The sequence below is a fragment of the Pithys albifrons genome, chromosome 3, assembly GCF_047495875.1.
Source record: "Pithys albifrons albifrons isolate INPA30051 chromosome 3, PitAlb_v1, whole genome shotgun sequence".
NCBI lineage: Eukaryota > Metazoa > Chordata > Aves > Passeriformes > Thamnophilidae > Pithys > Pithys albifrons.
In genome coordinates this window covers 100,124,847-100,151,636 of record NC_092460.1, presented here as the reverse complement: position 1 = coordinate 100,151,636, position 26,790 = coordinate 100,124,847, and the positions used below count along the sequence as shown (strand labels likewise).

The following is a 26,790-nucleotide window of genomic DNA, read 5'->3' as shown; positions in this document are numbered from 1 at the left end:
GACAGATAGATAGATAGATAGATAGATGTGTGTGTGTATTTCTAAATGTCTACAATTATATGTATACAATCTGCACCTATTATAGGAAAAGGGAAAGGGATGGGAAAAGGGAAGGGGGAAACAGGGGCAACAAAGACAAAACAGAAGCAATGGGTACCAAAACACCCCCACCCACCCACCAAGTAAACCAGTACAACACAATCCCACCAACCACTCTGAGAAGAAAACCACCCCCCTCTCTCATGCCCCTTCACTCAGGTCTTTTCTCTGATCTTCTGCGTGGCTCTGATAAAGGGACCAAGAGCAGCACAAAACTCACTGCCCCCAACCCTCACTGGAAACAGAAGAAGCAAAACTTCCTATCTCCTGTCTCATACCCTCCCTTGTCACTTGGGAGGGGAAAGAATGGGTGAGAAATACCTGGGAGACAAGCTCTTCCCTGGTTCCATCTGGTTACCTGGATCAAACCATCACATCTGTAAAATGGGACATCACGGGATGGGTGGGATGGATGTCAGCCTGCTTATTTTTTTTTTTTTTCCCTTGAAGTGGTCACAAAGCTGCTGCTTCTCAGGGCTGTGTCCACACTGCCTCATTCCAGCTGTCAGCACTGTGAGGACAGTCCATCCCCAGGGCTGCTGCTGGGCTGGAAATTGTGTCTCAGCTGGATGTCTCTGCTTGGGCAAACATGGGGCTCTCCATCAGAGTCCTGTCCCTGGGGCTGCCTTTTGGATCTGGGGCAGCTCAACTGCCCTTCAGCTTGTTGAAAAAAATCCAAGCCAAGTTGGGGCAGATGCTTTTTACCCAAAGCCTCTGAGAGGACATCTCTTGTTTGGTCTGACCTTGGGTGTTTCTTCTCAGGGAGCACCTTGCTCTGGACACAAGAGCTGCACCAAGCCCTCCTTCATCTTGAACTTCACAAAAACTACTCTTAGGCCAGAATGGTCAAAAATGATAAACAACTGTAATGCAGGTTTTATTATATTTGTAAGGGAAAGCCAAGAGAAGCATGAAGTAGGTTAGTATTGTTAAAAAATATCTATTTTGTGCTGTATTGTTTTGTTTGTAAGGGAGAGATTGTGCTCTGTAGCAATCTCATATCCCTGGAATTTGGGAGGGGGAGCTTTGGGGCAGAGGTATGGACTAGTCAACCCTCTGACATGTCTCCAAGATCTCTTCCAAGCCCATGGAGACAGCAGAAGTCAATTAATTCAGCTGACAGATGCAAGTTTTGAACTACCAGACTGGGACCTGCTTGCCTTGGGTGTTACAGAAACATGGAAAAACCTCATCTGACCTCACCTGACCTGCTCGAGGGCTGAAAGACAGAGACCAGTTGGTGGAAGAGCTGAGTGATAAAATAATATCCCTCTCCAGGGGATTCATGGGTGCCTAAACCCCTGTCCCAGAAGCATTTAGGAATTTGGTCAGAGTTAGGAAGTGCAGAGAAAATAAAACAAGGAGGGGTCTAATATTTTTTTCCTGTAATCTCCAGTACAGTCATCAATGTAAAAATATTTCTAATTGTTGCAGTAAACTGGAGCTTTCTTTTAGGTTTGGGGAAGCAAATGCCCAGTTCAGCACTGCTCCTTCCCACTGGTGGTACTGGGTGTGTTGGGCTGGAGGTCTGGCTGGGATTTGGTCCAGCCATCCCTGTTTTATGGGACTCGCTGCTCTGCTCTCTTTTAGCCACTCACAGGAGAAGCTGAAGATGAAGAATTTGCTGTGTCAGATCTTTTCCCTGGCCCCATCCATAGCCAGTGGCTGCTGCTCCAAAAGGGGCTGGATACCTGCCATGAATGAAAGGAGGAAATTTTATGCTGAGTAAAGCATAAAGGGAGAGTCTGTTCTCGCCTCTGCTGCAAACTCTGCGGCACTGAAGAGAAATGATCACACCTCTGACTCTTCCCTCCCAGCAATACAGGATTGTTCACAGCATTTGCTTTATGTTCCTACTCCTGCTGTGTGTCCAGCCTGTTTCTGACTCTGAGGTTTGGTGGAGGTGCAGGATTGATGGTGCTTCTCTTGGGTGTCCTGGGTCTCTGTGAGGACACAGAGATCCCATTAATCACATTCACATGGCCAGTGGTAAATTCTTTCTTGGGACAACTTCCCATTTGCTCTGAACCATCAAGTCCTGGGCACTGGTAACTGAAGCTCATCTGGTTTGCAGAATATGCTGCAAATCCACTGGATCTACATCCCTCTGAGGCTTTATTTCCAAACTGTATTCCCCATCCCCATCTTGGTGTTGAGCAAACTGGTTTAATGGAAGGTGTCCCTGCCCATGGCAGGGAGGCTGGAACAAGATGGTCTTTAAGGTGCCTTCCAACCCAAGCTATTCTGTGATTCTCCCAGTCCTGTATCTTCTCTGATTTTTCCAATCCTGTTGATTTTAACCTGTGCCTCTCAGACTCCCCTGCCCTGTCTGCCTTTTGAATATGTGGTGGAATCTCAGACTTTGGAGACGGGGGATTCTCTCCTGGTTTCTTTGCCAGATCCAAATATAGATCTTGGTGCTCCAACAACCCCATAGATCTGGTCTAAAGGTTTTATTTTCCCCTTTAAGTCCCATGTTTTATCCTTGCCAGTGTCTCATGTACATCTGGAAAGTCAAATGCCCAGTGCTCACAAAGACACAGTGATTATTATGGAGTTACTCTCTCTGCCAAGCATTCAGGAGAAAGATGAAGTGCAGTCTCTGTCTGACAAAATTTGGCTCTTGCTGGATTTATATAGTGCTAATTACAAGACTTCAGTCTGAGAGAGAGGACTTGTGTCTCACAGATCTTCCCAAGATTGCCAGGCAGGGGGAAACATCCACCCACTGGTATCCAATGCAACATAAACTGTGCTGAACAGCCTCAGCCAACAAGAAAACAGCTGCCTGCTGACTCCTGGGGAAAGCTGAGGTCAGAGACCCTGCCTTGCTGTTTTAGGGCTCCCACTGAACCAGACCTGGCAATTTTAAAGGCTCCATTTGGGGTCTCTTCAGGGACCCCAAGGCCTTGAAGGGAATGTGAGAGCATCAGCTTCATTCTGAGGAAGGAAACACCCTTTTCCTCAAGGCTGTCCTAAAATGCTGTAATTGATACACAAGCTGGGGAGACCTGCTGGGGTTGAAACCCAGTTCATTTTCTTTTCAATATTCTTCACTCCTTTAGGGGCTGTGGCTGTGTTTATTCCTCTTTTTGTCTAGAGCTGAGCAGGGTCTCCTTATCTGTGAAATGCTGTCCTGCTTTCAGCTGGAATAGAGTGAATTTCCTTTGGATTTTGTATGAGAGTTGTATTAATAACACACTGATGGTTTTGGTTGTTGCTAAGGAGTGTTTATATCAACTCCAAGACTTTACAGCTTCTCATGCTCTGCAGGGAGGAGGTTGGAGGTGCCCAAGGAGTTGGGAGAGGACACAGCCAGGACAGCTGACCCAAACTGGCCAAAGGGATATTCCACACCATTGTAATTTCTTGGCCACCTTGGTACTGCCAACCCCATGGGAGCTGCACTTGAGGGAAATACAGCACAGAAATGCTTTGTGCTGGGGAGAAGAGAGTCCCAGGATTATACAATGACTTTGTTGGGGAACAAGAATGAAAATCTGAGGCAGAAGTCAGCCTGACACTCTGGCTTTTGGCAACACTTCACTTCTCTCAGTGCCTTGGACCTGTCTGATCTCATAAACATATTTCTGGAGGTGGGACCAGCCAAGTTAGACACTGTAGTGATGTGGTTTGGTTAAAAACAATGACCTTGTGTGCTCTTGCTACAACAGTTTGGTTGTCTGGGGGGGCTACATTTTCCAAGTTACTGTGATAAGGAACAATTTTTATGGATTTATCCTCAGGATACTTTCAGGAGACTGGGCAATACTGTTACCTGTGTCATGTCATTGCAAGATTGAGTCCCTTCCAGCTTAGGGTGTTCCCTGATTCTCTGGCACCCAGGCACGGGACTCACATCCCTGTCTGCTCCAGAAAAGGGAGTTCAACTCCAGTCTCTGGATTTGTAGGTTATTTCCATGACCTCAAAACTCCATTCTCATTTCTGTGACACTGAATATTCGTGCTCTTTCACTGGAGTCTCTGTAGCAAATTCCTGGAGGAGCTGAGAAATCATTACAAACCTCTCTGCTCTCCCTTCCAAGCACAGAGGAGCACAGCTCTGACCTGCTTTTGCTGATAGGAAACCAAGTCTGAAATGCAGGAAGAAAAACCATCTACATGCAGTTTTATCACACGGGGAGAATCAGAAAAAAAGAAGAAAGTGCCACTCATGGCATGTGTTAATCCCATCCTTTAATACCCTTCTGGCACAGACACAGGTAACAAGGTGATGGGCAGCATTTGAGTGCCTGAGCAGCATAATCTGTGTGATGAGGGAAGGCTGTTGTTGTCCTGCTGTAGTTAATTCCTTCTCAAACAAACCACTCCTGAAATTAATCTCTTTATTTGGGCCACTGGGGTCTGTTCATTGTGGTGAGCTCTGAAGAAAAGATGCTCTGGTGTGGGATGTCCTCAAAGTGAGACTCTCCTTCAGCCTGGGCAGGTTGTAAGTTCAGGGAGAAAGGATTTAGCCCAAGTTAGAAGCCAATCTTGGTTGAAGGAGCTGTTGACAATGTCTCTGTATGAGTTTCCTCCCCGTGTCGGCTCCCAAAGAAAAGCTTCTAACCATGGTAATCAGGGTTTATTAAAGGAAGCCATGGAGAAAAAAAAAAGTCTTTTAGATGAGATTAAAAGGATTGTGTAGCTGCACTTGGTGCTGAATTGCTCAGTGCTGGCTCTGGGCGTCTGCCTCGTCAGCAGCCTGGAAATGAATGGCAGTGCCTGAGTGCAGCAAAAGTAAACAGAGGAGTGTCATGCCTGGGCACTGCTGGGGCTCCTGAGCCACCCAGCCTGTGCCCTGGGCATGGGAAGGAGGGCTCTGCAGAGGGACCTGGATAGACTGGAGAGATGGGCTGATTCCAGTGGGATGAAGTTCAACAAGGCCAAGTGCAGGTCCTGCCCTTTGGCCACCCCAAGCCCCTGCAGCGCTCCAGGCTGGGCACAGAGTGGCTGGAGAGCAGCCAGGCAGAGGGACCTGGGGGGACTGAGGGACAGGAAGCTCAACAGGAGCCACCAGTGTGCCCAGGTGGCCAAGAAGGCCAATGGAATCCTGGCCTGGATCCAAACTAGCGTGGCCAGCAGGCCCAGGGCAGTGACCCTTCCCCTGGACTCTGCCTTGGGGAGGCCACACCTTGAGTGTTGTGTTCAGTTCTGGGCCCCTCAGTTGAGGAAAGAGATTGAGGTGCTGGAGCGGGGCCAGAGAAGAGCAACGAGGCTGGAGAAGGGACTGGGACAGAGAATCCACCATGTCTTGATCCAACCCACTCTGTGCTCTGGGCTGATGATCACAGTAGGGTTGGATCAAGGGTTGGACTTGATGATCTCAGAGGTCTCTTCCAACCCAACTGTGAAGAGCAACGAGGCTGGAGAAGGGACTGGAGCACAAGTGCTGTGGGGAGAGGCTGAGGGAGTTGGGGGTGTTCAGCCTGGAGAAGAGGAGGCTCAGAGGTGACCTCAGCACTGTCTGGAACTCCCTGAAAGGATGTTGTAGCCAAGCAGGGATTGGTCTCTTCTCTCAGGCAACCAACAGTAGGACAAGAGGGCATGGCCTTAAGCTCTGCCAGGGGAGGTTTAGGTTGGGTATCAGGAAGAAGTTCTTTACAGAGAGAGTGGTCAGGATGGCCTGCCCAGAGAGGGGGTGGATTCTCCGACCCTGGAGGTGTTTAAGGTGAGACTGGACGTGGCATTGAGTGCCATGATCTGGTAATCAAAGCGGGGTTGGATTAAGGGTTGGACTGGATGATCTCGGAGGTCTCTTCCAACCCAACTGATTCTATGATTCTTGGCTCTCTCCAGCCAGGTGCTGCCTGATGGAGAACTCCCCAGGTCCATCCCACCACTCACTGGGACTCCAGGGCAGTGCCAGACCCACCGTGCAGGGCAACGTGGTGGGTTTGCTCCCCCTCCCAGTACTGATTTTCAGCGTGTTTTGGTTGTGTTCAGGATTTTAATACATATTTTTGCTGTGTCTCCCCGGCTGGACCTGGAGCCAGGGCAGGATTTCTTCCATGGCTTTGTATCCACACTCTCTTTGTGCTGCTGACCTTGCAGTGTCCCTGCTGCCAACACGTGGCTGTGGCAGGGGACCTGGTGACATGAATCTGTCTGCCACCTTTGCTGGCAGGAGGGCTGTGTGTGTGTGAGTGTTGTCTCTCATGTTCACCCAGTGTTCCCTTCCCACGTTCCTTTAGGAGCTGTCACTGGAGTGGGGTGGATTTATTCCAGTCTCTAGTACAGGGATGTGACCGTGGCTTTTGTGAGATTGTCAATCCAGCCCCAAATGGCTCATTTGTCTCTTTTCTCTCTCCCTGTACTCTTCCACCCAAGTCCTTCCCTCCCTCTCACTTGACAGATCAGTCCTTTGTGTCCTCTTTATTCCTGATTTATTCCTACCTCCTTATCACAGAATCACAGAATCAAAGAATGGATTGGGTTGGAAATGATCTCTGAGATCAAGTCCAACCCTTGGTCCAACCCCACTGTGATCACCAACCCAGGGCACTCAACAGGGTTGGATCAAGGTGTGGATTCTCACTCAGTGCCACATCCACAGAATCACAGAATGGATTGGGTTGGAAAAGCCCTCTGAGACCATCAAGTCCAACCCTTGGTCCAACTCCAGTCCCTTTACCAGATCATGGCACTCAGTGCCACGGCCAAGCTCAGGTTAGAAACCTCCAGGGATGGGGAATCCACCCCCTCTCTGGGCAGCTCATTCCAATGCCTGAGCACTCTCTCTGCAAAGAATATTTCTGATCTCCAACTTCAATTTCCCCTGGAGCCCTATTTGGTGGATCATGGTGGAAAAGGCCAGAGAGCCAGGTCATTGTGGGAAGACACTTTTGGTTTGTTTTGGAAATACCCAGCTCAGAGCCTAAGCCCAGACCTCCCTGGGCTGACTGTGGCCTTTTGTTCATGTGCTTTGTTTTTAGAACAGAATTGTTGTCTTGTAGACCAAACAGCCTAAAACACTGGGCATGTCTGAGGCACTGTTGTCTTCTCAGCTGCTGTGATTTCTGCCATCCAGACATGGATAGTTCTCCTTGGAACATCCTCTCAGGGCTAGTACAAAACCTGCTCTATTCTGCAGACTAAACACCCAGCCCTCCTTGCCCCTGACCTCTGCTGTTAGTTATTAATTAAGACAAATTATGAATTATAGCCCTCAGAGGCTCAAGGGCTGAGTGGGGCTCCAGGATAGAGGGAGCAGGGCAAAGAGCATGAGATGGGAGGGGATGTACAGAGAGAAAATCCTGCTGCTAGGGCCACTCAGATGGCTGATGGAAGATGGAAAGACAGCCCTAAGGTCCTGCTCTCTCTGCATTGTCCCAAGAGGCTGCTCCTGTGTGTGCCTGGTGGCTGTTGGTGCTCTCAGACTGGTGGTATCCTTTTCTCTAGAGCTGAACATCTTCGTCCTTGAGGTTCAGTGTATTTGAAGTGCCCTTGTCTGCTACTAAAGGGACTCCTCATCCCCCCTTCCATAGATTTGTCTGGTTTCCAAGTCAAAATAGTTGTCTTTAGAGGAATCACAGAATGGTTTGGGTTGGAAGGGACCTGCACGGAGCTGCATCCAGCTGGCAGCCGGTCACCAGTGGTGTTCCCCAGGGGTCTGTGTTGGGTCCAGTCCTGTTTAACAACTTTATTGATGATTTAGATGAGGGGATTGAGTCCATCAGCAGCAAATTTGCTGATGACACCAAGTTGGGAGGGAGTGTCGACCTGCTGGAAGGCAGGAGGGCTCTGCAGAGGGATCTGGATAGACTGGAGGGATGGGCTGATTCCAATGGGATGAGGTTCAACAAGGCCAAGTGCAGGTCCTGCCCTTTGGCCACCCCAACCCCCTGCAGCGCTCCAGGCTGGGCACAGAGTGGCTGGAGAGCAGCCAGGCAGAGGGACCTGGGGGGACTGAGGGACAGGAAGCTCAACAGGAGCCACCAGTGTGCCCAGGTGGCCAAGAAGGCCAAGGGGATCCTGGCCTGGATCCAAACTAGCGTGACCAGCAGGACCAGGGAAGTGACCCTTCCCCTGGACTCTGCCTTGGGGAGGCCACACCTTGAGTGTTGTGTTCAGTTCTGGGCCCCTCAGTTGAGGAAAGAGCTTGAGGGGCTGGAGCGGGGCCAGAGAAGAGCAACGAGGCTGGAGAAGGGAGTGGAGCACAAGTGGTGTGGGGAGAGGCTGAGGGAGCTGGGGGTGTTTAGCCTGGAGAAGAGGAGGCTCAGAGGTGACCTCAGCACTGTCTGGAACTGCCTGAAGGGAAGTTCTGGCCAGGTGGGGGCTGGTCTCTTTTCTAAGGCAAGCAACAGTAGGACAAGAGGGCAGGAGCTTAAGCTCTGCCAGGGGAGGTTTCAGTTGGATATCAGGAAGAAGTTCTTTGCAGAGAGAGTGCTCAGGCACTGGAATGGGCTGCCCAGAGAGGGGGTGGATTCACCATCCCTGGAGGTTTTTAAACACAGATTGGACGTGGCACTGAGTGCCAGATCTGGTAAATGGACTGGAGTTGGACCAAGGGTTGGACTCGATGATCTTGGAGGTCTTTTCCAACCCAATCCATTCTATGATTCTATGATTCTAAGAAGGTTCTTCTTGCCATTCCTTTCCTCTAAGAGTGATAATCTCACTTCTCAGAAGTTCTCACCTACTTGGGCCTTGAAGACTTCATGTCTGGAGTCTGTCTCATCTTATTTTGTGTTGGCCCTTTGTTTTAATGGGCATATTTTGTTGCAGGTGGTGTTGTCCTGGTGCTGTGATACCCTTTTTTGGGGCAGAAGGCTCCTTCTGGAGAGGGGAGCTGTTCGTTACCTCTTCAGCCTCTGGGTCATGGCAGTTCCCATTTCCCTGCCCTGCAGCTGTGCTGACTCTGCAGAGCAAAATATAGTAAAATAGAAGGGCAAAAAAAATCATTTTAGTACTTGAAAAGAATAATTTCTTCCTAGATCTCTGCAGTTCCCGATCAGTGTCTGTTAGAAATATGGATCATAACTCACAAGTGACAGGAGCTGATGTTCAGGGTCACCATGTGATGATTCTGAACACAGGACTCAAACAGGGACACCTTCCCTCTTCTGCTGCTCTCCCAAAGATGGAGAGCAAACTGCCTCTTTTCCAAGAGCAGTGGTTGTGTGTGGAGAGCTCATCCCATCACTGCTCCATCTATCATAATAAAGGTTATTAAAAGCCTACGTGACCAGCCTGTAGAGCTCACAGGGCAGTCTTGCAAACTCTGCACTCTAAGCTTGGTTTTATTAAATATTTGCTTGACCAGAAAGGCAGAGCAGAACAGGGTAAACATGCCTAAAGTAAATGTGGGATGACCTTTGTCCATCATCTGTGCAATGCCTGAGGCTGCTGGGGCAGGGAGGGCAGTGGGGAGGTGAAGGGGATCATCCACCAGCTCTGAAATTCTGGCTGCTGTGAGAATTTTGAAATATTTAGGGTGACATAAAAGTGGTGGCTGCTCTACAAGGCCAGACTTACCCTTTCCACCATCAGATCTAATCAGACTACAGGTCAAAGGAATGTGGGATTTATTCTCTGTATTATTTCTTGAAGGAAATTTTCAGTCCTGCTGGTGATAACAGAGATTTGAGAAAGCTGCAGATCCAGACCTGTGCTCACTGTCACATCTTCCTCCCTGCTGGGACCTGCAAACAGTGATTTTTTCCTTACCTCCTACTCGTGCCAGCCTGGCTGTCATCACTTAACTGCACTCCTGATTTCAGCAAAGTCACTCTGTGACATGTGATGGGACACTGGCCTGCAGGAGCCGGGCCGGGCTTTGGTTTGTGTCCTTTTTAAGATCAAGAACAGCTTTGTGAAGTTCTGATCTGGATGTTAAAGTGGGATGGAGGGAGGAGGGATTTGTGTGCCTCAGCCTGGCCACCTGTAACAAGGGTTGTGTGATCAGCACTCATTGAGGTGCTTGGCTTTGTGAGACCTGAGATGGTAGAACTCCATCTCCCACATGTTCTCTGGGGCCATTAGAGCCAAAACTGTTCTTGCTACAGAAGTAACCAAAAAAATGCAGGAAAGGTGAGCATATGGGTGTGTTGAGCAGGAAGATGTGTTTTTATGGGGCTGGGTGATGTGCTTACCAAATCACAGCAGCTGTTTGAACCCCCACACTGCTCCCACCAGCCTGGGAGATTGTAAAAGACTAAGTGGTGGTGCAAGGAATCCCTCCTCTCTCTTTGGAAAATCACCAGGCTGGTCCTTGACTCATTAGTTTTCTCACTTCCTGGCCCTTTAGACTTTATTACTGCTAATAGGTAGGCAACTCCTTTCTCCTCAATCACCTGAGATTTCCAGGAGAGCTGTATCTCTTTCAGAAAATATTTTCTAGGCTGTGAAGTGGGTGCAGAGTGTTCTCATGGTGAGAGCCCAAGGGAAGGAGGAGACCCCGTGCTCTGTTTGCTCCGTGCTTGGCCGTGTGCCCTTTGTAGATGTGGCTGTGACAGTTGGCACACCACAACTCCTGTGTCTGCACTCTGGGCTGGACCAGCACGAGGCAGTTTTGATCTGGAAGCCACAGAGACCCTGTTCAAACAGGCCCATTCTGGACTGAGGTCTCCCTGAAAGGATGTTAATGTCAAACCAGGGCTGGCTTCTTCCCGGTGAACTTCAAGGGCTGCAGAAGAGCTCAGCATCCATCTGGACCTGTCCCTGTAGGCAGGTCCCTGACCTTCTCTAGGCTTCAGTCCCTCATCCAGAAGAGCAGAATAATAATCCTTCTCCAGTCCTGGTGTCTTAGATTGCAAATACACAGTTGGGTTGACATTGGCAGTGCAAACAGCAGTGCTGGTTGATGTTTCTACCATTAGCCCTCTGCAGGGAGTGTTTCCAGGGAGTGTTTGTGCTGCACTGTGGGACACTTGTGTTTGTGATGGAGAGGAACAGGGTGCTGATTTATTAATCTGCTGTGTGATTTCTGCATCTTTTCTTTCAGGAGGGCTCCCTTTGTGTTGGTTTTAAGTAGAGAGCTCAGAGTCAAGAAAGGGAGGATTAGCAATTAAAAGCGCTCTGATGACGGCATGGTTGGGAAGGAGGGAGGAGGATGGAGCACTCCACAGTAATGCACTTTTGTTTTCTTTTTTTCTTTGCTTGTAGGACAAAATCTGCCTGGGATTTGGTGTTTTGAAGACTTTTACAGCTTTTAATCCTGTTCCCTTGGGAATACAAACCTCTGTAATCATGTCACCGGCCATGTGGAAATGGACTTGCCTGGTTTGTCACCTCCTGATGTCCACCACAGTGTCACCTCTTGCCAGACAGCAGCCACTCCATCCAAAGAGGCCCTTCATCACTTTCACAGGAGAACAAGCAGAGGGAAACTTCAACCACTTGGTGGTTGATGAAAGAACTGGGCATATTTACTTGGGGGCCGTCAACAGGATCTACAAACTCTCCAGTGACCTGAAGGTCCTGGTGACCCACGAGACCGGTCCTGATGATGATAATCCCAAGTGTTATCCTCCCAGGATAGTCCAAACCTGCAACGAACCCTTGACACCCACTAACAACATAAACAAAATGCTCCTCATAGACTACAAGGAGAACCGCTTGATAGCCTGTGGGAGTCTGTACCAGGGCATCTGCAAGCTGCTGAGGCTGGATGACCTCTTCAAGCTCGGAGAGCCCTTCCACAAGAAGGAGCATTATCTCTCTGGGGTGAATGAGAGTGGCTCTGTTTTTGGAGTCATTGTTTCCTACAGCAACATGGATGACAAGCTGTTCATTGCCACTGCTGTGGATGGCAAACCGGAGTATTTCCCCACTATCTCCAGCAGGAAGCTCACCAAGAACTCCGAGGCGGATGGGATGTTTGCATATGTCTTTCATGATGAGTTTGTGGCCTCCATGATCAAGATCCCCTCAGACACCTTTACCATTATCCCTGACTTCGATATCTACTACATTTATGGCTTCAGCAGCGGGAACTTTGTGTATTTCCTGACGCTGCAGCCTGAGATGATCTCTCCACCAGGCTCCACCACGAAGGAGCAGGTTTATACCTCCAAGCTGGTCCGGCTTTGTAAGGAGGACACAGCCTTTAATTCCTATGTGGAGGTGCCCATTGGCTGTGAGAAGAACGGGGTGGAATACAGATTGCTCCAGGCAGCCTACTTGTCTAAGGCTGGAGCCATCTTAGCGAGGTCTTTGGGGGTTGGCCCTGAGGATGATATCCTCTTTACAGTCTTCTCCAAGGGGCAGAAGAGGAAGATGAAGTCCTTGGATGAGTCTGCTCTTTGCATCTTTGTCCTGAAAAAGATCAACGACCGCATCAAGGACAGACTGCAGTCCTGCTACAGGGGAGAGGGGACCTTAGATCTGGCCTGGCTCAAAGTCAAGGACATTCCCTGTAGCAGTGCGGTAAGTGAAGCCCCTGAGCACCCAACCTTTACCTCCTCATGTGCTCACAGGTTTTGTCTCCAGATAACCAACTTTCTCATCCATTAAAGCAGGAAACAAGGAACTGAGACTGCCTTGTCCCAGTCCTGGCTCTGCCTCCAGCTCACCACACCTCCTATTTTAAGTTCATACCTCAGTTTGCTCATGGACAAGCTGGTGAAGGTACCATCTGACACGTTGTGTTTGCTGATGAGCTAAGCTGAGGGGCCTTGAAATCTTCAGGGGGAATTTTCCTGTTACAGTTACTTCACTGTGCAAATCATGGGGGTGAAATCACCTTGACCCAAGTACAGTCTTGGCTCAAACCTGAACCAAAACAGAACCTGGAGAATGTCAACGGCTCGTGCCGGTTTCTGTGTGTGCTGGTGTAATTTTATTTCCCTGGGATGGAGTTGGAGCAGGATTTATTCAGGGAGCTTTGTGAAGGCAGAGCTTTATTTCTCCTAGGGCTGAGGAGCACTGGTCATTAACCATCAAAGCCCTTCTCCTTCCGGTCTCCAGCCAGCTCTGCATCGCCTCTGCTTCGAAAAATTAAGGCCTGGCTGCAGATCAAGGATTAAATGCTGCAAGATTTAAGGGCAGGATTGGGGAAGAGGCTGGTCTATGTGACCTACAAACGGTCTGAGGAAATTGTCTTGGTTTATTCTGTCGGTTCACTGGAGTGCCATTGCAGGGATGTGTGTCAGCCCTGCCAGCCCAGGGCTGGCTTTGATAGCAGGCACAGACATGGGCATGAGGGATGGAGGAGCCACTTCTCAGGGCTTTGATTCCCTGCCTTAATTAGCTCTTTCAAGTGAGAGGCAAGTTCAAGTCAGAGCAAAGGGAATATGGAGGAATGCCAGAGTGTTTTCCTGCCCCATAATCTCAAGGCAGGCAGGACTTGGAGTGTGGGATTGCTCCAGCTCTCCTTTGTACTCAGGCCTCCTTTGCTGGGGGATTCCTGCTGCTGTTCCTTGGCAGGGCAAGGATAGAATCATAGAATCATAGAATCATAGAATCGATTGGGTCGGAAAAGACCTCCAAGATCATCAAGTCCAACCCTTGGTCCAACTCCAGTCCATTTACCAGATCATGGCACTCAGCACCACATCCAATCTGTGTTTAAAAATCTCTAGGGATGGTGAATCCACCCCCTCTCTGGGCAGCCCATTCCAATGCCTGAGCACTCTCTCTGTAAAGAATTTTTTTCTGCTCTCCAACTTCAATTTCCCCTTGGCAGAGCTTGAGCCCACCGTGCCCCCTTGTCCTATTGCTGAGTGCCTGGGAGAAGAGACCAACCCCCACCTGGCCAGAACTTCCCTTCAGGCAGTTCCAGACAGTGCTGAGGTCACCTCTGAGCCTCCTCTTCTCCAGGCTAAACACCCCCAGCTCCCTCAGCCTCTCCCCACAGCACTTGTGCTCCAGTCCCTTCTCCAGCCTTGTTGCTCTTCTCTGGCCCCGCTCCAGCCCCTCAATATTCTTTCTGAACTGAGGGCCCCAGAACTGAACACAACACTCAAGGTGTGGCCTCCCCAAGGCAGAGTCCAGGGGAAGGATCACTGCCCTGGGCCTGCTGGTCACGCTATTTTTGATACAGGCCAGGATCCCATTGGCCTTCTTGGCCACCTGGGCACACTGTTGACTCCTGTTGAGCTTCCTGTCAATTAGTACTCCAAGGTCCCTTTCTGCCTGGCTGCTCAGTGGGGGATGCACCAAGAGGAGTGAAGGTGGGAATTTTACTGCAGGGAGACCGACCCTGCCTCACTCTGCCTTCATTCCCCTTTACACCAGTGCCTTCAGTGTCCTTGCCTGACCTTGCACTGCCCCCATCCTCCCACACCGAATGTGGGGAGGGACAAGTGCATCATTTTAGTTGGGATCTCCTCTGCCTAGACCCACAAAGCTCCCCAGGGAGAAAGGCTGGGCCCAAATCTGGCTTTGATTTTTTTGTTTAGCCTCAAGGCCTCTGCACATTCAAAGAGCTGCCTTTACATTTAAGCTGGGAGCTTCCCACTGGAGTTTCTTTCCTGGGCTGTTAAGCCTTTTCATGTATTTGCATATCCACTCTGCCTGTGCTCCACACTAACATTTGCAATGTTGGGCTTCTCAAATAAGGAGGATTGAAACTTCTCAGTCCTGGATTCTGTGGCTTTAGACAGGAGCAAAGAGGCCAACAGCTTTCTTGTATCCCTTGGGGTGAGTCTCAAACCGAGCAGACTGATGTCTCAGGCTGAATTTGGAGGGACTGGACTGCAGAAATTGGAAAGAGGACAAGGATCCAGGGGCTGGGTGACACAGTGGGGAAAAAAACATATTAGAGCATATTTGTGAGTTTATTTCTTTACTGTGAGTCAGAGATGCTAATGCTAAGCTGGGAAAGAACCTGGAGATCCTTGAATTAAAGGAAGGGAGTCTGAGGAGTGTAACCAAGTAGTCTGTCCTCTCCTTAAATGAGCCTACTTAGAGCTGCTGGCAAGCCCTGCCTGAGATCAGCTGTGCTGCCCCAGGGAAGAGGTATTAGTGCCTTGGCTGCTGGAAGGGGTTGCAGAGTCCAACCATTATGCTTGGAAAATATTTGATGGTTGCTGAAGTATTTTGGAGCCTGGATATGTGTCTGTGAGGGCCTCATCTCCTCTGCTGATGTCCTGCTTGCCAGGCAGCCCCCAGTGCTGCTGCTCTGCCTCTCAGCATATGTGTCTGAAGCAGCTCTAAAACCAATTACAAAGCCATCAGTGAGACTTTTCCCTGGTTTTGTGTGGATGTCAAATGTTTTCCTGCTGGTGCAAATAGAGGCTTAACCTTCCTGCAATCCAGGCTGGAACTGAACTTCATCTTTGCAGCCCTGCCTTCAGCAGCTGAAATCCTGCATGTGGATGGGCACAGCTGATGTGCCAGGCACTGAGCATTTCAAACTAAGAGAGGAGAGATTTGGGTTAGATGTTAGGAAGAAATTCTTCACTCAGAGGCTGGTGAGGTCCTGACACAGGTTGGGCAGAGAAACTGTGGCTGCCCCATCCCTGGAAGTGTCCAAGGCCAGGTTGGATGGGGTTTGGAGCAACCTGGGATAGTGGGAGGTGTCCCTGCCCATGGCAGGGGGTGGAACTGGATGAGCTTTAAGGTCCCTTTCAACTCAAACCATTTTATAATTCTTTGTGGTATTAATTGTAGGATTATGGACCTGGGTTCACTGCACTGTCCTCACATCTTGGTGCATGGTCAGGTCTGGTAACAAACATTCTTTTAAGTTTTCTAACATTTCTAACAAAGCAGTGACTGACTCAAAGGGGATCCACATTTTAGGATGTTTCTGCCTTGGGGTAATGCTTGTTCCAGGCCCTTTCAGGGCAAGAGAAATCTCCTGGGGACCATTCCCAGCAGAACTCTCCTAACCTGCAATATGGACAGAAATAATTACAGGGAGGTGGGACAACAGTGGTCTTGGTCCTGGTAGTAAAGTCTGTAGCTTCTCTGGTCAGACAGCTTGGTTGCTGGTGGATCTGGGAGGTCTGAGGTTAGGAAGGACCTTGGCAAGCTGGGCTGGACAAACAGTGTCTCATGGTGAACGTGGAGCAAGAGGTTTTGGTTCCCCAGATGTCCTAAAAGGTTGAATGTCCTGGAAACTTGCCTGGTGTGGTTTGCAAACATAATATGAAGGCAGAGGTGGAGACACAACTGTGTAATGAGCCTGTGATGAGCCAAGTGCTTGTGTGTGTTGCAGATGTTGGAAGTGTGACAGAAGCATTTCCAGAATGGGAAATGCAAATGTCCAGAGATGAATGGAGAATCCTTAATGTTCCTCCCTCTCCTGTCCCTGTTTTACAGCTGTCCTCCTAGTAATCTTCAGCACAGGTGGGGAAAAAAATGATAAGAGTTTTCTATCTGGGCAGTTGATTTGCAAATTGGTGATGTTCACTCAGGTGATAAATGGTTTCAGGTAAAACCTCTGTGCAAATGCAGGATAATGGCTTATATTTAAACAGCACACTTGACCCCAAACGCTTATAAATTCATATAATCAGAGAAAAATGAGGCTGGGGAAAAAAGGATTCTTATGAGGTCATCTGATTTGCCCTTCTGCCCTACTTATAACATTTCTGACAGATGTTTGTCTCACCTGTTCTTAACCTCCAGCGATGGAGATTCCTCTCTCTCCCTGCACGATCCGTCTGTGCTGTTGGGAAGGTTTCCCTCATGTCTAATCTAAATCTCCTCTCTGGATACTGAAGCCATTCCTACTTATACAGTCAGAGGGCACCTTCAAACCCTTTGACTGTATAACAAGAGCGTTGTGTGTCACCAAAACGTGAGCACTGCAGTGTAGTGGATGAACACATGGAGCAGTGGGAGCAGGGCTGGGTGGACGTGCAGGGTGTTGGCAGAAGGAAGGGCTGTTCTGAAAGGATAAAAGAGGCTTCTTAAAACAAAAAAAACAAGCTTTGTGTTGGGTTAAGAAGGCTGGAGTTTAATTATGCTTCATGAACTTTGTAATTGAATGATCTGGTCTAGTGGAAAGTGTCTCCACCCATGGAGAGGGTCTTGGAATTAGATAATCTTTGAGGTTCTTTCCAACCATTTTGTGATTCTGTGGAACAGTTGGGACACACTGGATTTCTTAAAAACAAAACAACATACCAAAAAAAAAGCAGTTTGAAAGGAGGATGGAGATATCAATGTGCATTTTCTGTGCAGGAATTTATCACTGGGGGCTGTTTTTTGGTTTTCATGACTGTGAAATAGGATTTATAGGTGCATTTTGAAGCCCAGTGAGAATTCCACTACTGGGATGCTCAGCAGTGGAGGCAGGGGAGCCTTCCCCTCAACCTTGGAGAGCAAGGAGGTGAATGCCTGTGTGGGAGGTACAAACATGGATGGAGAAGAGGAGTTTAGTGGAGACTCACCCCAAAGCAGCATGAGGGTGTCAGAGGAGATGGAGAAGAGCTGAGGTCCTTGCAGGAGCTTTGGCTTGCAGTGAAGCCCCAAACAAGGTGTGATCCTGGCTGGCTGTCAGCTCAGGAGCTGGTTGCATTCCAGGGCTGCTCTCCTGGGAGATCCTGGTCTCCTCTTCAGCCTGATGTGTCTTGCAGCACCACCTGCCTCTGTGCAGCTTAACAGACTCCAGTCCCTGAGATGAAAAGGTGTCACCTCCATCACTGCAGCTTTCACCAGATACACAGCACAAATATCTGCCTGAGATAATCAGTGTCTGTCCCCAACTATCTCCTGCCTTCTGCCACTATTTTCTTTGCCTTTTGGCAGGAAATGGAGTTTGAGTGTTTGAATTACTGTATTCAATCTCTTCCTGTTTTTCATGGCAGCACTGCCACTTGGGGGAGAAATGAAATGTTTTCAAAGCTGACCAGCCAACAAAAGGCCTTATGTAAAGAGCTGGGCAATATTTTCCCAACACTTTGCTAACAGAAGAAGATGTTTGGAACCCCAGTCACTGTCTGACAAGTGACTTGGCTATAAAGGCTTCTGATGCCTAAGTGTGTAACTCCCCAAAACATCTTTGCAGATGCTGCTGGTGAGATCCCTGAGATTCCTGCATCTCCTCCATACCTCTGTTCCTCAAGTGGACTCTGCTCTCCTGCTCCCTCCTGCTTTCCCTGCATCCCTCCTGGATGCTTGAAACCCACCAGGCAAGCACTGCTGTTGTGATGGGGTTTAGCTGAATGCAGGATGAGGCTGTGGAGGGGCAAACTGCTGATTAATCCTTCCAGGAATGGCATGTTTGGATGCCAGCTGGGTGCACAGGCATTTTCCTTTGGCAGCATGAGCACCTCACCCAGGATGAGCTTGATCCTTGGGGCTGATCCATGGGCTCTTCTGCCCCATGTCACCATGTTAGGAAGGGCCATTTCTTGCCCAGGTGGTAGAAAGTCTTTGTGTGTGGTATGGAACAGTCAATTTGGCTCCTGGCAAGGCCACAGCTGGTGATGGGATGGCAAAGATTTTTCTATAAACAGCCTATTTCATGATATTCCTCTTCTTCCCAGGGCTTGGATTTGCCATGACTGGTGTTAACAGGACACACAGAACCTCAGAGACACCAAGACAGGGAGCAGCATTATCCCTGTTTTACAGGAGGGTTGGGTAAAGAACAGCAAAACATAACCCAGGCACTCCTGGATCTTAATGCTGTGTCCTACTGTTGTAGGAACAGGGAATATCACCCTCCTAGCACAGGGGACAGAAGAACAGGGTCATCCTGAAAGAAAGGTATGGGCTGGGGCTGCTGGAAAGAAAGGGAGTTTCAAGAGGAAAAAATATCTTTACAAACAAAAAAGCAGGAATTGTCCTCTCCACCTGTCATTTCCCCATCATTTTCCTTTAAAAGGGAATGATTTGGGCAAAAGGGAGTGTTAGATTTTGCTTAGACCTCGGGAAGGTGTGGAAGGAGGTCCATGTGATGCTGGTGCTTGGACATGTTGCACACACAGCCCCTGCCCATGTCTCTTGGCAGGGTTGGTCGGTGTGTGATCCTGACACTTTCCCATGGGAATGACTCCATCACAGGAACCAGCTGTTAGTTTTGTCAGACCTTGCAGTGTTGTCCCTGCCTGCCAGTCGGGCTGTCCTGAGTAAATCTCTCTGGGTGTCAGTGCCACTTGTGCTTGCACAATAGTTTTTTTTGTTCATCTCAGCTGGACAGACAAGAATTTTGGGTACATGTTTTGCATACACATCTTGACTCCAAATTATACATATTTCTGACCCAAAGGGTTCATGGGCAGTCAGGGTCAGTTCTTGGTCAACTGTTAACAGTGCTTTCCTCTGAAAATGCAAATAAGGGGAGGAAACTCCCCCCAGAAATGACACAGTGCAGTTTTTGGAAAGGCAGTACCCTTGGAACTCTGGGAATGCCCACTGGAGACTCAGAGATGGAGCAAACAGGCCTGTGGCTGCCAGGTCTGTGTTTGTGTAACTGGTCATATCAGTTTGTGTTGGACAGGAGTGTGTGTGCAGAGCGTGTTGTCTGAGGGACCTGCTCAGAGACTTTGATAAGGGGTGACAGGAGTCCTCTCGCTGACACTGAGGGCTGGGGGGTGTGGGGGCTGAGCTGGGGAGGCAGGAGGGACAAGGGACAGAGCCCTGTGGTTTGCAGATCTCCCCCATGCACCTTCCCAGTCCCTGTTTCTCCAATCCAGAAGGCCTGACCATCATCTTCCCTACACAGCTGGCTGTGCTCTGGGATGAAAGATGCTCCAGCAGAGAGGGATGTCATGTTATCTTGCTCCATGAGGCAGCTCGGGATGCTCTCCCCAGTGACACAGCTGGTGTTTCTCATGGTGGCTGTCAATGGTGGAAGTGACCAGAGATGTCTGGGATCCTGCTCCTCAGGCTTTTGGAGAGCTGCTGACTCTCTGTCTCCCATGCTCTGAGCAAGGTCCTGGCCCCTCTGAGCTGGAATTAGGAAATTCTCCTCACCTTTTCCTCTGGGAGGTGAGCAGCAGGCTCGTTAACTAATTAGCACTAAGCCACTGAGTAGCATGCCTGGTGTTCATGCCAGAGACATGATGGTTGGGAGCTACTGGACCCTCCTGGCTTTTCCCATTTCCATACATGTCTGTGGCTGAGCAGTGCTGAGTGAGCACCACAGCCCTTCCCCAGCATCTTCATGAGCTCTTAGTTCAGCTGAGCACAGCAACACCTCAGTCCTCCAGACATCCCCAAATCCCCCATTTATTCAGATGGGGATGTAAATCCCAACCTGGTGAGAGCTCCTTTGCAGGGGCTCCTCTGGCAGCATGTGGGTTCATCTTCTCTTTTCCATTGATGATGACTCTTCCTCCCATGTGCCACCTCTCTGCCTTCAGCCAGCAGGGATGAGGACACTTCCCTGCCTCTGTGAAGTGCTCTGCACTCCAGGTAATAAAAAAAAGAGGGTTTTGGAGGCTTTGGGGGAGAGAAAACCAAAAACTCTTAATCCCCTCCAAGGACTGAAGCTCGCACTTAAGGGCTGTAAAGCAGGGTCTAATTGCACAGAGACGATGATTGCATTTGAGGTGTTAAGTAGGTTCCCAGCATTAAACACCTGTCCTTGAAAGGATACTTCCAGATCAGTGGATGCAGAAATGATGATGGCAGTAATTAATTACCTTCTTATCAACCCTCCCCCCTTTCTGAAACCTCTCCTTCCACAATCCTCATTGTCCTGGTGGGGAAAAAAAATAGACATGCATTGGGAACAAAAATACACATTTAGAGGAAAAAAACCTCCTTCTCAAACCCAGTTATTTACTTCCCAAGCATAAAGCAGGAGGCAGCCCGGGGCCTTTAAGTGGCTGAGTGCCAAAGCCTCTCTCACAGAGCTCTTCTCTCCCAGCTCCTCATGACTGGGTGACCCTCCTGACACAAAATGTTCATTGAGGGCAGAGCAGGACCCAAGGCTGCAAAGTCGCTGTTGTGTCTGAGATATTCCAGCCACAGCTCCCTCCCCCACCAGCAGTCCCATTCCTGCACCATGTTGGCTCTGCCTGAGCAGCTCAGCATCCCTCAGCATCCCTCAGAATCCCTCAGCATCCCTCAGCATCCCTCAGAATCCCTCAGCATCCCTCAGCATCACCCCCAGCTCCTGGTGGTGCCCCAGGCGAGCAAGTTGCCAACTTCTCCACCACTCCCTGTGCCACCTCCCTGAGCTTCTTGCCACGTGGGCAGTTAGATTTGTTTCTGGGAACTGCTCTTTGCTGCTTCCCCTGCCAGCAACCCAAAGCTGTTTTTTTCTGTGGTCAGGCCCTGTGGTTGCCTGTGGCTCAGCCTTGCATTTTTGGAGGGCTCCATACGATCTCCTCACATTCTCTTCCGCGCCACGAGATCAGCGACGTCGCAAACCTGACCTCGTGTTGCCTCTCCAGGAGGTTGCCTCACAGGCCAAGGGGAATGCTTGTGCAAGAGTTTTGGTTTAAAAAAAAAAATAAAGAAAGCAGAAAGCAAAGCCCAGATGTCCTGGAAGAGCCAGAAGCAAAGCTGCCTTGGTGAGCAGGATGCTATTTAAAGCACCTCCGGAGCAGGGACAGCTGAGTGCAGGAGTTTGGACAATGCCTGTTCTGTTGAGGAGGGGGCTGAGGGGGTGCTGCATCCAGCACTGCTTCCCTGGGATAAATCCTCTGCAGACCCTTTCTCCCTTTGCCTGATGCAAGTGTAGCTGTTGGGGTGAAACACAGTGCAGGGTCTGTCTTAGAACTTGGAGAATCAGTGAGGATATTTAGCCTCTGGAAATGCTCTGATGTGCCTGGCTATTTATTTATATTCCAGGAAATATAGAAGACTTTTTTTTACCATCTTGAAATATTCATGTTTTTCTGCTTACCCAAATTGCATGGCTGGGGTCCCCATTGTACCAAGTAGGATAACACAGATGTTGGAAGTGACATCCTGGAGACTGGATGGTGTGAAGATGGAGATGGGAAAGGTTGTTTTATCCACAGAGAGGTGTTTGAATCACATCTGACCATATTTCTGCCCCAGACACTCCCAGCCTGGCTTTGCATGACTTTGCTGATGTAAGGTATAGTTTTTGCTCTGAGTTTGTTTGTGAGGCTTTTTATTAGTATTGTCCCAAGACCTCCAAATCCTCCTCCTCTTCAGCATCAGTTTGTTGCAATGATAGATGCCAGTAAAGGGACAAACATGGCTTGGTGAAATGCTGACTTTTTTTGCACCTTTTTCCTCCAGAAAACAACACAGAAAGTAGAACTTGACATTCTCCCAGGCACTCAGCAATAGGACAAGGGGGCACGATGGGCTCAAGCTCTGCCACGGGAAATTGAAGTTGGAGAGCAGAAAGAAATTCTTTGCAGAGAGAGTGCTCAGGGATTGGAATGGGCTGCCCAGAGAGGGGGTGGATTCCCCATCCCTGGAGGGTTTTAACCTGAGCTTGGCCGTGGCACTGAGTGCCATGATCTGGTAAAGGGACTGGAGTTGGACCAAGGGTTGGACTTGATGATCTCGGAGGTCTTTTCCAACCCAATCCATTCTGTGATCCTGTGATAAAACTGTGATTTAGACCCAGCTTTGCAACCTGTGTCCAAAATCCTCCACACATTCATCTTTCCATATGTTCCTTCATGGATATTCATCTCCTTTTTGTGTCTGTGATTGAGTTGGTTGGAAACCTTTGTTTCTGTGCTGAGAAAGTGAAGCTGCTCTGAACTCCAGGATGGGAGAGAAGCAGGATCAGAACCAGGTGGGAACTTCATGGCCTGCCCAGGGAGGGGGTGGATTCCCCATCCCTGGAGGTTTTAAAACTGAGCTTGGCCGTGGCACTGAGTGCCATGATCTGGTAAAGGGACTGGAGTTGGACCAAAGGTTGGACTGGATGATCTCGGAGGTCTTTTCCAACCCAATCCATTCTATGATTCAATGATTCTGTGATCTCCTTTGTGACATCAACTCACAAGCTTCTTCAGTTTAAGGCCTAGCAGTCATTGCAGCTGCTTTGTCGTGTAGATTCTCCTCCCCTGTGGCTGCCTCATTCCTGGAAGTGCCCAAGGTCAGGCTGGATGGGGCTTGGAGCAACCTGGGATAGTGAAAAATGTCCCTGCCCATGGCAGGGAGTTGGAACTAGATGGTCTTTAAGGATCCTTCCAACTCAAACCATACTATGATTCTATATTTAAAGAAGGATTTGAAACCAGGAAAGGCAAGACACTCAGACAGACATACAACTAAATGGTAAAGACAAAGAAACCTCTGTTTCCTCCCTGCAGTACTGGAGCTGGTATAGCTCATAGAACATGTGGGTGACATTAGATCAGTAGGAACAACATCATATTTTCCCTCTTTCAATGTCATTACGCCGTCATTGTCAGTGTTCCAAAATATAATAGGATTTGTTCAGCTGATTTATCCTGTAAACAAGCAATATTAGCCAGGCACGTATTTAGACAGAGAGAGAGAGTGGGAGAGGCAGAGAGAGGGAGTTTGCAGAAGGGAATAATAAAAATTTGCTCCTCCTAATGAGGGAATGACCCAGCACTCATGGATGGGCTGGGGCTGTTGGTTGGGATCCTGTACCAAGAAACACAGGGCTGTAACTGTGACGGTGTCCCTGCTTCCAAGAGCCTCCCACTTAGAATCATAGAATGGATTGGGTTGGAAAAGCCCTCCGAGATCATCAAGTCCAACCCTTGGGCCAACTCCAGTCCCTTTACCAGATCATGGCACTCAGTGCCACGGCCAAGCTCAGCTGAAAAACCTCCAGGGATGGGGAATCCACCCCCTCTCTGGGCAGCCCATTCCAATGCCTGAGCACTCTCTCTGCAAAGAAGGTTTTTCTCATCTTCAACTTCAATTTCCCCTGGCAGAGCTTGAGCCCATCGTGCCCCCTTGTCCTATTGCTGAGTGCCTGGGAGAAGAGACCAACCCCCACCTGGCCAGAACTTCCCTTCAGGCAGTTCCAGACAGTGCTGAGGTCACCTCTGAGCCTCCTCTTCTCCAGGCTGAACACCCCCAGCTCCCTCAGCCTCTCCCCACAGCACTTGTGCTCCAGTCCCTTCACCAGCCTCATTGCTCTTCTCTGGCCCCGCTCCAGCCCCTCAAGCTCTTTCCTCAACTGAGGGGCCCAGAACTGAACACAACACTCAAGGTGTGGCCTCCCCAAGGCAGAGTCCAGGGGAAGGGTCACTGCCCTGGGCCTGCTGGCCACGCTAGTTTGGATCCAGGCCAGGATCCCATTGGCCTTCTTGGCCACCTGGGCACACTGGTGGCTCCTGTTGAGCTTCCTGTCCCTCAGTCCCCCCAGGTCCCTCTGCCTGGCTGCTCTCCAGCCACTCTGTGCCCAGCCTGGAGCGCTGCAGGGGTTGTTGCGGCCAAAGGGCAGGACCTGCACTTGGCCTTGTGGAACTTCATCCCATTGGAATCAGCCCATCCCTCCAGTCTATCCAGGTCCCTCTGCAGAGCCCTCCTGCCTTCCAGCACGTCGACACTCCCTCCCAACTTGGTGTCACAGCAAATTTGCTGATGATGGACTCAATCCCCTCATCTAAACCATCAGTAAAGATGTTAAACAGGACTGGACCCAACACAGACCCCTGGGGACACCACTGGTGACCGGCTCCCAGCTGGACACAGCCCCATTCACCAACACTCTCTGGGCCCTCCAAGCAGCTGCTAACCCAGCAGAGGGTACACTTGTCCAAGCCATGGGCTACCAGCTTTTCCAGGAGTATTTATATATTGCACCATCCCACTTTGGGATGCAGGAGGAGTTGGAGCTTAATGGCTTGAGTGAATTTACACTCACCCGATACCTGCGCTCTGAATTCCTCAAGTACCGAGATCTCACCGATAGTGGCAGCAGGCGAGAGATCTTTCTCTTCAGAGCTCGAGTGCTTTGGTTTGTTGTTTATACTGATAACCAGCCTGCTTTAAATTCATTTTCTGAGATGGTAGGACCAGACGCATCTTGCTTGTCCCGGATACAGCAGCCCTGGATCTCTCTTATCTGTTGAGCAAGCCCAGCCAAGCTCTCCCCGTGCTGTATAAGCACACACACCTCATTCATTACAGCACTTAAATTACCTTTGCAGGACCTCTGTGAGGCTTAATTAATGCTTTAAAGAGGCGCTGGGCTCTCCCAGCGAAGGTGTTCCTTGCATGCAAAGCGCTGAGGTTGTTTCATTTATCCGGTGCTTGACGGTGCACGTGGCACTTTGCAGCCCAAATGATCATTTTGTCTGTGTAACAAAATAATAATTACAACAACTGTGAGTCAGTGGAGAATCGTGGTGATGCTGGTGTGGGGGAGGCAGCAGGACTCTGCAGGAAGGTGCTGGTGTGTGTCACTCCAGTGGGAATGAGGAGTGCCTGGCAGTGCCAGAAATGCCCCCAGAAATGCTGATTTAATCACTTTGCTGCCAATAAATATTGGGGCTTAATGAGTCACACACTTTGTGATCAGCAGGAGAAGGATCCAACACCCTTCATCACTGCATGCAACAGGCAAGGATGGTATTGTGGAGACCTGAGGAACTCTGCAGTGTGTCTGCTGTGTCCACCTGGTGACGATGGACAGGAGAGGTTGGAATTTGGGGATGGAAATGCCCCTCTGTTAGGGGATCTCTTTTGGATAGCCATGCCTGGGAGAAACCCATGTTATGGCAAGGATGTTCAGGATTGCAGGGCACAGCTGACAGAGCTCCAGTCTCTTCCCACACCTCTCCCAACACTGCAGTTGATGGTTTGAGGAGTTTATTACATAGACAGCCTTTGGCTGATCAGGGAAATGTGGCATCCTTTAGGATAAAATGCAGCACCTTCTCTCAAAGGTGTCTTTCTGCTTACACAAAAGCCTTTCTCACCCAAGATTTCCTCGATCTGGGACTCTTTTCCCCATCTCAGCTGCAGTAGCACCAGGGAAAGTCAGTGCTCCTGTGTTTCAGGTGTACAGCACAGCTTTGCTGCTGGAATAAGTTCTCACAGAAGAGCTCTAGCAGCTTATTTGATCAATACTTGCCTTTTGAAAAATCCCTAAATGCTTATTTACCCAACAGTCCATGGCAGTTTCAAAGGCAGAGTCTCTACGCTCAATAATCTCTCTTTTTAATTTTTTTATTTATTTTGGGCTGTGAAAAATTTTCAGTGAATTTTTTAAAGCACTGATCTGAGAGCCACAGAGATTATTTTCCTCTCTTTATCCTTCAGTGCCTCATCCATTTGATCCTCTGAGCCAGCAAGGGGATGTTTATGGGACTGCAGAAGTTCTCAGCTTCCTTTTACACCTTTTACAGTCACACTTGCTGCTCTTCAGGTCACATCCATCCTCCCTGTTTACAGGTACAGTTGCCACCTGTGAGGGGATGAACCTCAGTGACCACACACCTTTGGGATCTGATTTTCCCCCCACCTGCATGGGCTGGGGTGCTGATGCTCAGATTTGGAATCGTGGTGGTACTGGAGGTGTTTTGTAGGGGTGGAAATGCAACAACACAAAAGGGAGATCTGCTGATACAGTGGTGGTGTTTGGGATGTGGGATGGGAAGAATTCCATGAATGGGAGTGTTTGTACTACCCCAGTCTGACTCTGTGCTGCTGCTGGAGGTGCTGTCCCTCTTCCCTGCCTACATCACACTCTTGGGGTCTTGTGATGACCCACCAAGGCACCTGAAATACCACTTAAATTGCAATTTCCAAACACAGAGAGTGCACACGTCCCACTGAAGGACATTGACAGGTATCTGAGTCAGTTCTGCACCTTGCCCTGTTTATCTTGGCATAGTGAGGGTGTTTCTCCTGGCAGAAACTTGGAGGTGAAGTTGGTATCAGTCAGAAACACAGACTCATTAACCTGCTGGTCTTTCAGGC

At 49.4% G+C, this 26,790-nt stretch overlaps 1 protein-coding gene across 2 annotated transcripts in view; it reads left to right on the top strand.

The window, feature by feature from the left end:
* Positions 1 to 26,790, top strand: part of PLXNA4 (plexin A4) — a 538,710-nt gene that overhangs the window by 22,612 nt on the left and 489,308 nt on the right. For both annotated transcript variants that reach the window (XM_071552881.1, XM_071552882.1), the window contains exon 2: positions 11,206 to 12,468. In XM_071552881.1, the coding sequence (XP_071408982.1) occupies positions 11,290 to 12,468 (1,179 nt within the window). In that variant the 5' untranslated portion in view covers positions 11,206 to 11,289. The remainder of the gene's footprint in view (positions 1 to 11,205; positions 12,469 to 26,790) is intronic.